The 13,505-nt window shown below is 41.1% G+C and overlaps 1 protein-coding gene across 1 annotated transcript; it reads right to left on the bottom strand.

Moving 5' to 3' along the window:
- Nucleotides 1-937: 937 nt before the first annotated feature.
- On the bottom strand, nt 938-13,317 carry METTL16 (methyltransferase 16, RNA N6-adenosine). Its single transcript, XM_068417406.1, has 9 exons — nt 13,076-13,317; nt 12,705-12,904; nt 12,163-12,303; nt 8,599-8,714; nt 7,687-7,829; nt 5,869-5,938; nt 4,027-4,116; nt 2,964-3,137; nt 938-2,870 (listed from the first exon to the last, which is right to left on the bottom strand). Exons 1-9 carry the CDS (start codon nt 13,201-13,203, stop codon nt 2,253-2,255), a joined length of 1,680 nt encoding a protein of 559 aa, XP_068273507.1. The 5' UTR covers nt 13,204-13,317; the 3' UTR covers nt 938-2,252.
- Nucleotides 13,318-13,505: the final 188 nt, after the last annotated feature.

Below are 13,505 nucleotides of genomic sequence, written 5' to 3'. Positions count from 1 at the left end.
GCAGCGGGCGCGGGGAGCGGGCCGGAGCGGCGCCGCCTCCGTGTGCTCGAGGTGGGGAGGACGGGCCCGCAGCAAGCTGGGTCCCCACGACACCCCGGCGTGCCCGAGACCTGCGGTCACGCTGCGCGCCCGTGTCACTCAAAACTCTTCGGGGATCGAAGCTGTGGCTGCCCCTCCCTGGCAGTGTTGGAGGAGGCTTTGAGCAACCTGGTCTAGTGGAAGGTGTCCCTGTCCGTGGCAGGGGGTTGGAACTAGATGATCTTTAAGGTCCCTTCCAACCCAAACCGTTCTATGATTCTGATTGCTACATCTGCACCGTGAATGTGACAACGATAACTCTCTTTTTACACTAATTACACGGTTTTTAATGACTCTTCTTTCCCAACACAGGATTAGCTTTCCAAGTGCCACACTCACCTTTGTCAAACCATTTGTATTAAATAAAATGCCAAGACAACATTTGAATTTCTAAAACAGTCATCCAAATCACAGAATACTCGTTTTCTTTGTAAAAATACCTGGCTTTGTTTAAGCAACCCTCGGGAGTACACGTTATTCATGGTGAAAGACAGAGGTAATTAGCGAAGCAAGGTAATAAAGTCTGCTTCAACAAAACAAGCACGTCCCAAGCACACAGGCTTACCTTGTAGAGCTGCTTCATCCTTGCAGACAGGCAGACTGAAATGATAAACAGGCAACAGCACACAGGACAAACAGCCTTGCTTTCTGTTTTTAATGGCTCAGCTAGCCAAAATAACCTCTTCAGATTCTAAAAGGCTAGGACTAGTTTCCCTCTCCCCAGCGATATGAATGTCAGAAGCAGTTCTGTGAAAATTCTGCAATACCCAAAAAATGTAAGTCTTCGTCCACCACCTGCAGGAGAAGTGCTAAGTAGCATGATACACAACGGTTAATAACAGAGGGGGAAAATTAAGGCTTTTCTGAGTTGCTTTTAATTTCAACTTAAGAAAACATAGTAATCTTTCCAGAAATATTGACAGCTAAGGGTGAAGATTCGAAGTGGTTCCAGTAGCATGAACTTACGCAGTATTTCCTCTGTCCACCTGGAGTGCATCGTTCATTTTGGGTAACACAGGCACACCCACTGCTCTCTCTCAGAAATACCTTCTCTCCATGTTCTGTAGTTCTCTACAGAGAAATGGATCACAGCTTGGAGGCTGACTTCATGCAAAGCACGGCCAGTGCTCATAATCTCAAACATACACACACACCCTCTCCGAGGCACCCAAGACCCATGTCCCTCAGCCTCTTTTCACAGGAGCAGGTCATTGGCCCAGAAACCCTGGGAAAACAGCTGGTGGTGAAAAGGTCTAGGGGGTGAGGTGTGGAAGGAACAGCCTTCTTCCCAGTTGTCGTCCTTCGCAATAACCTAAAGCTTCTGTACCCATCTTTGTCCTGCATAAGGAATTTCTGGCCCATGAAGATGAGCAGGTGCTCTCACTCCTGTCATTAAAGCAATCTCTTAAGATTAAATGGAAGCAAAATCCTTTAAGAATATTGCTATCAGTTCGGACAATTATATTTGAATCAGTGTAAGGAATGGTCTAATGGAACAGTCAACATAGTTAAATCCTCTTTACACCAAACAGCTCAAAAAGCTTGTTTTGTTGTTAACACAAAGCTTACAAAACCAGATACTAACAGTAGGCTCCTCTGTGTTTCAAAGCCCAAGCACCAAAAAGTACAACACCCCTTTTTTCTAAAGCGACTCTTTTAATGAAATGACACTTAGAGAATGTCTTCATCTTGCTACTCTGTAGACCAAAGGTTAAATGTATTAGAGAGGCATACTTAAACCCTTAGTTGAAGACTCCTCACTGCAGAAAACAATTCCCACAGCAGACTTACCATTTCCTGCATTAGTATTGAAAAAATATTGAAGAAAATATTTCAGTAAAGATTTCTACTTAGTAACAACATGTAATTCTATTACACCAGAAAAAAAGACCAGAATAAGCACTGTTGATATTTGAAAGTCACACCATAGACATGTTTCACTTTAACATGTAGTTTTACAACTGCAGCACAAAAATCTATTATTTCCCCATCACTTCATGTACTCGTTGCAGCTCCGAAAAAGCTATTTAAAATATTAAAGGGGACTTTAATCTCCATTTTAGTCTTTTTTTTTAAGGAGAAAAAACAGGTTTTGCTAACTGAAAATTTTAATCCATTAAAAATAGTTTACAAAATTTGAGGATTGACTGACTTTACCAAAGTAGGAAAAAGGGCTAAGTAGCAACCAGTCGAAGAATTTGGTTCCGTAAGTATGTGCACAACTGGTTCATCAAGTCTCTGTTCTGTCCTTCAACCCAGTGCATTTCTACTAATACATCATCTCCTTCTTTCTTCACATTCATTAAACACTTTAAGAGAAAACATCTACTACTTTCTTTGGGACGTTGTTCTTTTTCAACTGCCAGATTGCTAGCTTCCTCTGAAGGGCGAGGTTCCTCCTTTGCATTACTGGAACCTTTGCCAAGTGATGTTTCTGCCTGCTTTGCTTCTGTCTCCTCCTCCTCCATGTGCTCACTGTGTTCTTCTTTGGCAGCAGTTTCTTCCATTAGCTCGTCACCTGCGGTCAAGTGGACGTCCTCATCAGGTGCCACAAACCCTGTTTCAGAGCCATCAGTCTTGGGGTTTTCACAGTCCGAATCGTTGCTCACACTCTTCTGGCTGGTGTTACCCTCTTCCATTGCTTGCAGAACATCTTCAGAAGCTTGAGGAAGTTCTCGTAATTGTCTTTCTCTCTCTCGTTTCTTTCTCCTCAAATGAATCCAGGAGTTTTCAATGGCTGTCACAAACAGGCTGACTTCATCTTTTCCACAGGGAACACGTTTATGCTGAACCTATTGCAGAAAACAGCAGAACTTCATACAATCCTCTCACAGTTATGCTTTCAAGTAGAATGTTGTTTTAACATATTATACTTAGTACTGTACCTTCAGATCAGTGAGAATCTTCTCTACCCAGGCTCTAACCACAGCAATAGCTTCTACAGCATCCCAGCCCAGAGCTGCAGCTTTGATGGATAGCTCTTTGACTGTAGAGGCCAAGACCGTAAAAATAATCGGTTTTCGGGGTTTTTCTAATTTTCTTCTTTTAGAGGGAGGTGACTAGAAGAAGAAAGAAAAAAAATTACAAAGCTCTGCAATACTAGTGGGATGTCTTTTGTACTCAGAAGACATGGGGATTAAGAGTATAATGTAAGCCACTAAAGAGTCAAGGACATAGCCTGTGTTTCACTTCAGTCCAAAGAGTTTTAGATTAAAAACTGCTAACAGGATCATGCACTTTATGGTAGCCTGATGGACAGAGGAAGTTTATTTTCAGACATTAGGCAAAAAGCTTCATCGGTTCCTTCAAACTATTAGCTCTCTGTGAGCAGAGAAAGTGTGGCTGATCTTGGGAACAGAGGTCAAGTGCTAACATCCAGATTTTGATCCAAGTTCACCGAAGGTTTACTCGCATCTTCTATAAGGTTAGTTATTGTCTATACCTGTCTTTAGTAGATGTACATCTGGATCCAAAAAAGCAATTGGCTCACATTATTTGAGGTGAACAAGCTCCACTTACGTTCATGTAGACAAGTCTGACCTAGACATGTTCATATCTATTTGGTAACTAAATCTATATGGTACACTAAAACAGAGTTCTCAGAGGGAAGCTTAAAGTTCAAATCTACCCCCAAACTTATATTTTTAATACGACTAAAATGCTACTTGAAGTATATTACAAGTGATCCTTACTTTCACTGAAACCCACAGGAAGTTCCTACACAGGCTTCTTTCTTCCTCCCTAAACACAGGTCATTCATGAATCACATGTAACAACTGCTAACAGACTGGTAGCCAGTTAAGAAATCCCACTGTCCACACAGCCCAGCGCACCCCATGTTCCTGTCGGAAGGAGAACAGTTTGTTTCACAACAGTTACAGCTCATTAGGCCCTTCCTCAAATAAGAGGCACGGACAATCACAAGCAAACCAGAATTAAGCTACTTACAGGTACTTGTACATCATCATAGAAACTCCATGCCAGTGCCCACCTCATGGTGCGTCCTTGACAGAATTCAGTATGAGTAACTTTAGGAACCTGTGCAAAGCAGCAATACAAAACTTCATTTCATATTAATAAACAACAGTTTTACTGCACACGTTTTCAAATTTAAAAAAAAATTACAAAGTTAGCATACAGATATTTTCTCACGACAGAAATGGAGATTTTTTTTCTGACACAGCTCATGGATGTCAGGGCCACTTGAAGCTGGCCAGTGCCAAGCCTGGTAGCTGTGCCCAGGATTTCCCATCTCTGCTCTGCCATGTCTGTGCCCTGTCAGAGCTTCAAGTTCAGCAACACACAACATGACCCTTTTTGTGCAGTGATTCAGCACACCTACAGCACACACCTGCATTCTGATTCTGCAAAAAGCACATCCTTGTTCACAACCTGCTCCTGTTCCACATTTGAATACTGAACCCATTGCTGTGGCAAAGGAACACAGAACAAAGGTAACTAAAGGCTGGAAAACCAAACCACTCACCTGTCTGCAGGTGGCAGAAACATGCCCAGAAATACTTCTCTATATTTGCCCCAAAAAAATCAAGTCTGAACTTACACTGCCTTTAAATCTAAAGCTCAGATGTTAGTGCTGTCTAGTCTTTCCACACATGGATGCTGTAAGGCATTTATGTATGGTATGCAGAATGTGCTGAATACTAGCAAGGATAAACATCAAGCATCCCACCTCACTCTGAATTATCATCAGCGCCAGAGCATAAGCCCCGGGTCTACATAGAAGGGGGGGAAGATACCTGCTACTTTTGAGAAATGCCTTCAAAAGAGAAGGGAGAAGGTGTGTCTATCCCGGAACTTTCTATCAAAATTTCCAATAAATACAGCAAATGTCAAAACAGTTTAAAAAATTAGTGGACTTTCTGGAACATTTATGCTGCATCCTAACCTGAACCACAACACAGCATGTGCTTGGTTACAATGAACATATTCCCAGCTCTGATACAACACAGATTACAAACCTGAACAAAATGAAATTAGTAATTTCAAGAAAAATAGAAAAGAAAACCTCAGCTTTTCTATGCAAGGTTCACAAGGATTTCTCTCACTCTACTAAGACTGAGGTGCAACAGTTCAAGGATAGGGAAGAAAGTCAGATACTTGAAGTTTTGTGCCTAGCTCAGCATCTGCTTTTGGCAATGAGTTTATGGATTCCCTATGGCCTGTAGTTCATCTTTCTGGGAATTGATTTCACCATGCATTCTCTTTCCTTCCACTCTCCACCATACACAAGGACAGATCTCACAATCATTTTCTCTCTATGGGAATTAGAGAAGACTACACTTCCTCCAGAAAGCCACAAAAAAGTCCTTTGCACAGCCTTCTGTCATGAGAATAGTAGCACAAGGTTTGATTTTACTTGGTGCCAGAATTGAACACAAAAGAATACTGCCACTTAAATAATGTTACAATTTCTTTTGTCAACCAAATCGCTAGATTTCGTGCTAAGAGGAAAGAGAGCTAGAATTTTTTATTTTTTTTTTTACAACAGCCCTGTTAAGGCTATTTTAAAGCAGAAACCCTGTATGTTCTAGAACGGATGAAGACATGCTTTTACACGTGATAAAGACAAAAATCTGGAGACAATATCTGCTACTTATCTATCAGCTTTGAATCTACAGTAATTAAATCTCAACCACTTTGCATGCTTCCATAACAAGGAATCACAGTTCCTTCTTGTAAATAAAAAACTCAGTTACCCACATGCATCAGAACATACTATATATTGTATAGGACATATACAGGATATACATGGACCATATACAAACTCACCCCCTGAATTCGAAGTTCCTCTTTCAATGGTGCTAAACTGCATTTCTTCCCCAACATGCAACTGTACCATCTGCAAAGAACACATTAACAAAGCGCTTTACAAATACAGATCAACTGAAAATGGCAATTACCAGAAAGAACTACTTGGATCAGAAACCTGCAAGAACAAGAGGAGATTTAAAAACAAAACAACAACAACAAAAAAATCACACTCTTAAAACAGAGTGACTAGGACATAGTACAACCTAATTGGAACAGAAGGCCCAAAGACAGACTGGACATGGGAATCTTCAAGTTTTTAGGAAAAAAGTTAAGACTATTATTGACACAGCACCTAAACAACCAAGAATCTTGTTTCAAAGAGTGACTTCAGTTATGTGGAAGATGTTACCCCTTACAATAATTTGTTTCAATTTCTCCACTTTCTTTGGAGAATGAATCAGAATAAAAAGGAATATTCAACTACTGACAAGCATTTGTGCCTCAGAAGCAGACCTACTGACTACCCCTTCTGCTCGTTTGTAACTCATTATCCAGGTTTCCATGACCTAACCCATATTTCATGAGGAAATCAACAGGGGGAAAAAAAGGAAAGAAATTTATTTTCCCACTTCTGGTGGAGCTTATCGTTCCATTCAGCTGCACATCTTCAACATCTCCAAACATTACATCTCTTTGACAGGAACATCAGTCATTTTCCAGTGTCCTTGCTGGCAAAACCAAGATTGCTAAAAAGTCTCTAAAGTTTAATTCTGGCTTGTAACCACTTCTGAACATCAAAACCTCTATTTTATCACTCTGCCATATTATCTATCCCCTTTTTATACTTTAGAAGATTTAGGGGGTGACAGAGAAAGAAACAACATTAAAAAAAAAAAAAAATCCTACCACATTTCAAGATTTGCAACCTCTGCAACTTTTTTTTTCAAAGCACTGCAAGACAGAAGCACTTCTAACAGAATCAAATGTAGTTTTGCTTTGTCTTGTTTTTCCAGAAACTGAATATATTCATTTTTTCACGCCCATTTCTAGAAAATAAATATTCTGAAGAAAAAAATGTGGTATTACATAGACGAAGATGAGATTCTAATACAATGCTCTGCCTAGAAGGATCTAAATGAAACAAAACCAAAACACTTCTTGAACACATAAAAGGCTGTATTTCCTTTGCTTAGGGCACTGATGAAGCTGTGGTAACACACACATAAAATTTTGGCAGCTATATTTTAGAAGGATATTTAAAAAAAAACAAGGAATCTTCCAGAAGAGCTAGAGGAATAATGTACAGCATTTGGGGGAGGGTAAGTCTGATAGTCAGAAAACTGAAGATGTGCCATCTGTTTACCTTGTTCAAAAGGTCTCGCTACGGTTTTTATTGCGGCTATGTTCACCCAAGACAGCGTCCAGTACAACAGTGCCCTTTAGTAGGTAAAGCTGCAAATTACCAAAATTCAGCCAGGAAAAGACAGAAACTCCTAGGTAACGAACACATAACTAGGCAGTCATAAACCCTCCCATCCCAGATGCTGTTAAGAATCAACTGACTGTCTTTAGCAAGTAGGAGTGCTGATTTAGCTGCAAGCTACAGGCTTTTTTTTTTTTTCCTTCTGCCTTTAAATACCTCCAAGGATGAGTTATAATTGGTGCTCAGGAACAACTGTTTTTACATAAAATTACTGATGTGTATGTATCATTAAACACACCAAACAGATACCACTAGACCACAGCTATATTCCTTACTTAAAATATCATTTTCACATTATTTCTGCCAAAGAAGCAGATAAAAGCTGGTGGGTTTTTTAACTAGAAATCACTTACCTTAATCTCTTTTTAAGTTGTAGACTATCATGAATAATTCTTTTGACAAATTCTAGTTCTCCCCCCTCAGCCATGATTTCTGTGATCCCTCCTGTATTTACAGAGCTGGGAGGGGGACGCCGTGGATTTCGAGAATTTACTCCCTGGGTAAAAAAAGAACATTTGAGATGAACATTTAAGGAAATGTTAGGCTGCTTTGTACACTGCTTCCTGCCTCAATCTTTAGTGGGTAGCAAGTGTCACCACCTCTAGAGTTATCCTCCCCCCATCAGAACCATGGATAATAGACAAAGATACGTTCAAATGTGCATAACTGAATGAATTCCCTACAATCTCAAACCTAGGTAGGTTACTTGTCACACATCAGTATCCTGCTAATATGAAACATGTGGTAAAACATGCTGGTTACATCCATCTACACAATTACAATCTCTAGTGGTTAATTTCAACACTTAGATCTTTTTTCTACTGCCCTCTATTATAGAGTTAAGTTTCTGACCATACTCAGCGGGTATTGCAAGAACTGTTCTGAGCTGTATGATATTGCCTAAATCACTAAGGAAACAAAAAATACAGACAGGCACAATGTCAGGGACGAATTTCTCTGTACCACTGTTATGCAACAGGCACTTGATTTCAGACCTACTAGCTGTCTGCTTTCCAAACTAATTAGCTAAGACAGAAAGACCTTGTGAAAAAATTCAACAGGTCATCTTCCACTTTGGGAAGGGCAACAGTTAAGTTTTTCAAAACTCCTTTGCGGCAGGGGGTGGTGAGGGGAAGACTTAAATGCTATTTCATAATGATCTGGGATTTTCCACTCAACCTTCCCCAAGGGACGAGGTTAAATTGTTGCTACCCTTCCACTCACTGAACACTGCAGTACATGCAATGTTCAGTTTGCTAGCTCACCTTCGCTTCCAATTGGTTGGCAAAAAAGGGGGGATTGCACATGCAAAAATCATAAACAATCTCAGATTCTTCTTTCAGTGCATCCATTAGAAGAGTCTTCTGTGGTACCTTAACCACTAATAGAAAAACAGGAATTTGGTCAGTAAGGAACTTCATAATTTATCTAGCATGCCATTTACATTTCAGTGTTTCTTGAAACAATACATTATATAAAAACTGTACTTTCTAAACAATACTTTCTACAAAAAAATGTAACAAATATCAGCACGCAAATAAAGACTTCAAGTTAAGGATTAGTATACAAACAGCTTGTATGTTTATACACAGCAGTAGAATTACACAAGTCTGTTTAAAACAATAGGAACTGCTTGAGTTACACTGAGTTCTCTGCTGCAACTACAAATTCACTTTAAGCCCTTCCAAAAATTAACACAAGTGTCAATTAATCACCCCACAGGCTCCTCAGAGATAAAAGAAATCCCAGACCAAACCATTTTTTTTTTAAGATACGGAATTCTAGACTGGTACTCAAGAAAATGCACCGTTTGATCTTTCTAGAGTGTAAAGCTAAGAAAGAGAAAGACTAAGATAAAGCTATCTTCACTGAAGTTACACAGCACCAAGATTAGCTTTAAATCTAACCTTATAATAAAACAAAATTAATGCGTTCGCAATACTATGCATCCTGCACAGGAACCGTAGTCTTATATGATTTAGAAGAATCACAACAAAAGAAAAAGATTAGAGTTCCTTTCTGGACAAACCTGGTTACTCGGGTCCACCAAGTTATCATTACCCATCACAAGGATGAAGGCAAACATCCCACACAGATCTCCACTGTCTTTCCCCAAAGGCTATATAATTCCCTTGGAAATTGTGGTCAAGTCCTGTCATACACCTTCTGAAGACCACAGGAACTCCAGCCCAAGGAGCAGGCATTTCAATATGGATGAAGTCCAGTTAAAGCATGTATGAAGATTATTACAAGCAGGACTTCTTGCAGACCTCACCAGTCCTGCAACTCACATATAAGGCACATAGAACAAAGATATTTTGAACAGAGGCAGAAGACATGCCTCTCTTCCTAACATTTACTACTACAGTTTATCATCATCCTAAGAATACAAAATCGTCAGGGCAGCAGGCAATTACCAAAGTTCAGGTTACATACAGCAAGAATAATACCTAGAACACCCACTGACTTTAAAGCTGCAGTTCTGTAAGTCACAAGCATTTCAGAGTACAGAAATGTATAGCCAAGAGATAAATAAATTTTAAATCCTATGAGAACAGAAGGATAGTTCATTTAAAAAATATATTACACATTGTTCCCTGTTTATATAATCTTAAACTTCTAAATTAAACACTTAGCATTTCTCCTTATATTACGTTAATCACATTTAAAATGGTTGACATTAAAGTGTGATGCTTTCTTATCTCTGTAGATATCTGTTCCCCTGCTTCCCTTACAACATTAAAAAATGGTAAACTAATAAAATTACTAATTACTAAATACAAATTACTAATTACAATTACACATCACAGTTAAAGTCAAAAGTTAGGCATTATATCAGTTGGACTGATGGTGTTCAGGTGACAGTCTTCCAAGAAATCACTAAATGTCTCCAGAAGCTGCACAGTGCATACTTTTGGCACCGAGGTGTAACATAGCATTTGCTGTTGCACACAGAGGAGACATAAACGCTTTGAAATATCCAGCTCTCAGTTACCAGAATATTTACTGCCTTTCTTGTTAGCAATACCCTTTTCAATTTTATGGAGTAGGGGAAAAAAAAGAAAAAAAAAAAAGGAAAAAAGATAGAATTAGTTTTTACAGTAGAGAAAGCAGACAACGGGGCTAAGATGAGAACTCTCCAAAAAGATCATGTCAACCTGAGCAGTAACACATGGTCTATTGTACATACTTTCTAACATCACTGTAAAGTTACTTAGAAGATGACATCAAAGAACTTATTAAACCACATTCCACCTACATAGCTAGCTGTTTAAGTTGACATTATGTGATTTTATTTGAAATAAGAAAGCAAATAAAACAAATGGGAAGCAAAGAACATAATAATCACGTCACAGAGCAATCCTAAATTCCTTTGCAAGTAGTTTGAAAACTTCCAGAGTCCGGGTTGTTGAAAAACTCTTAACCTACCATTATATACAGGGTACTGATTTTTTTTTTCTTTTTTAAATACTAGCAGACAAATTCTGGCCATCATCCCATTCCAGTAAAACAGATGCACAACTCAGAACACCATATAATTTTTTTAGCGTTTACAATCAATCCCCAGGTTTACCAGTTTCTGTTTTGCACATATAGGAGAGATTCCCTTTGGAAGAAAGTTACTGCAAGCAGTATTTCGCTTTCAGTCAAAAAACACTGCTATTTTTTCCTCTGGGAAAAAAGCAGCTATGATGCAGTTAGTAAATCATCACCACATTACTGCTGTTTTTACTATCACGGAATTATTTTTTTTCATTGACGCTAGAAGAACAAAGGCTGTATTCCAACATCATCTCCAAATGAAGCTCTTTGGCAAAAACGTCAAGACAGACTCTTAGAATCTGACAAAAATCGTGAGGTTTTTTTTTTTAAAAAAACAGAGGTACAGAAAGATTTCTAATCTGACCCCAAAATGCCTTGCTAAACAAGTTACTAGCTACAGTAGTAGACTCAGCTCTAGCTAAACAATTCAGGCCCAGGAGTTAAAAAGTGGCAGGGTGGATCATTCCCAGGCAGTGTCTGGCTATGGGTACCACCAGTGGGACTCCCTTGCCCATGGCTCTGCTCACTAGCAATGAGCCATTCACTCCAGTTTATCACCTTTGGCACATTTCCCTTTGCCACAGGTTCTTCTAGTGTATCAAAACACCACCACACCACTAAACATCCTATGATAGCAGCAGTAACAGAAAACTGTCATTGCTCTTCACATCAAGTCCTGGATTGACATGGAGGATGGACCAAGACGACAACATTTTGGTAAAAAGGATGCTTCCAAATTCCAGCAGAACCAAAGTTTTTATTTCAGAGCTGAATACCAGACCTGCTTTTTAGTATACAGACTTCCTACAGAAAATTTTCCAAGCTCATCCACAGACCAAGTCTGACATACTGCTGCTACTACCACAGGCATTGTTAGGACCTCATTCAGAAATGAGGACGAAGGATTCTCTCTGTACAAGACACCTGTATGTGGCAGTGTCATGCAAATTATCTGAAGGGAGCACTCCAGCTCTCCTAGCAGGAGAAACGGCACAAACTCTAAGAAATACTTCAGTAACAGACAAAAAAACATGGAGAGAGGAAAACACCCCAGGGCAAAGTTTAACTTTCAGATTTTTGTAAGGATGAGTAGTTCCCTATCCACACATCCCATTCTAGACAAGCTGTGTCTTTCTGGCTTAAGACCTGGACCTTAGTAAACATTCTGCTTCAGTAAAAATAACTGAGCATGTATTTGGCAGGTATACAGATACTGATATGCCACTGAACACAGCAAAAATATGTCACAACGTTTGTATGCTACTAAATACTGTATTACATCATACCTTTTATAAGATCAGACAAGTTATTCTGCTCCACATTCTTCTTGGCATAATTGAAGCACATGTCGTCCACTTCTGTTGCAAGAAAATACCAGCCATTCAGTGTTGCTCCAAGTAGTGGGTATATGCAGGATGCCCCTGTCCCTGCAGAAGTGAAAAGCCATGAGAAAGGCAAAACAAGTTTCTGGCGCGTGTCTGTTAACTATGTACTTTTTACAACAAAAAGAAGTGATTTTTTATTCCTTTAGAATGACATTTTTGCCTACGTTACTAGCGGCGTAATTTTTGTATACCACAGAAAACTACACTCAAGAAATTTCAAGGCCCTGAAAAGACAAATAATTGCCTGCTACTGTGATTCTTGTGTTTGTGCAGAAAAATCCTACCCGCCAAGAAGCCAAACGAAGTACCACTGGAGTCAGATTGCCCGGTTAGACTTTTTTTGTTTCTCAAACTTCACGCTTCTCTATGGATGCATAACAAATCTTATCAGCAAGTTTCACTGACAGCATGTAACGACTTAAACGCTTTGTTTTTCCAAGTACCTATGTCAATGCCTCGCCTGAGGACTTGCTTGTCCGCATCCTGGTGACCGATGAGATCCTCCACCCAGTGGATGTAGTTCAGCCTCAAGGGAACGGTAGGAATAAGCCTTTCCACGGGGATGTCAATCGTAAGCCCGAAATCCTCCTTCAGGAGGGTGCACGTCAGAGCTCTCACCGCCTCAGGGTCCTTGAAATTCAGGCTGAAAGGCACAAGCAGCGGTTACGGGTGCCAGCGCCCTCCCGCTCGCCGCACGGCGGACACGGACACACACACAGCGCTCGGGAGCCGCTCCACAGCCCCCGGGCGCGGCCTGGCGTGGCCCGGCCCGGCCTGCGCCGCCCTCCCGCCGCTCCGCCCGCGCGGGCCCTACCTCACCCTGCCGGTGAGGGTGGTCTGCACGTGCTGCTGGAACTCGGGGTACTTGGCGGCCAGGTAGGCGAAGTCGGGCGGCTTGTCCTTGTAGCGGTTGCGCGCGTGCATGGACTTGTTGAGGGCCATGGCGGCTGGGAGGGCGAGGGGGAGCCGCCGCCAGCGCGGGGAGCGCTTGTTATCGGCCTTCCCCCCCCCTCCGCGCCGACCGACCCACCGGCGGCGCGCGCCGCCCGCCCAGCTCCCGGCGCGCACCGCGGCCCCCCCTGGGGCGTACCAAGTCGCAGCAGGCGGCGGGGGGGTGGAAGTTGAGGGGGGGAGCGTGGCACCGCCCCGCTCAGACCATCGCTCACGCGGGGACAGGGGAGCGGCGAGTCGCGGCTGCTGTGGCGGAATCGGCCGAATAAAGACGCTACCAACGTATTTTATAA

Source organism: Nyctibius grandis, chromosome 23 (genome assembly GCF_013368605.1).
Source record: "Nyctibius grandis isolate bNycGra1 chromosome 23, bNycGra1.pri, whole genome shotgun sequence".
NCBI classification, from domain to species: Eukaryota; Metazoa; Chordata; class Aves; order Nyctibiiformes; family Nyctibiidae; genus Nyctibius; species Nyctibius grandis.
Note: the sequence above shows the minus strand (reverse complement) of the source record. Positions and strands in the feature narration are given on the sequence as shown.

Coding starts and splice junctions, on each gene's coding strand:
- METTL16 (XM_068417406.1), bottom strand. CDS start 13,203: ATGGCCCTCAACAAGTCCATGCACGCGCGCAACCGCTACAAGGACAAG. Junction 4,117..5,868: donor AGGAACTTCGAATTCAGGGG/GTGAGTTTGTAT, acceptor TGCTTTGCACAG/GTTCCTAAAGTTACTCATAC. Junction 3,138..4,026: donor ATGATGATGTACAAGTACCT/GTAAGTAGCTTA, acceptor TTCTTCTTCTAG/TCACCTCCCTCTAAAAGAAG.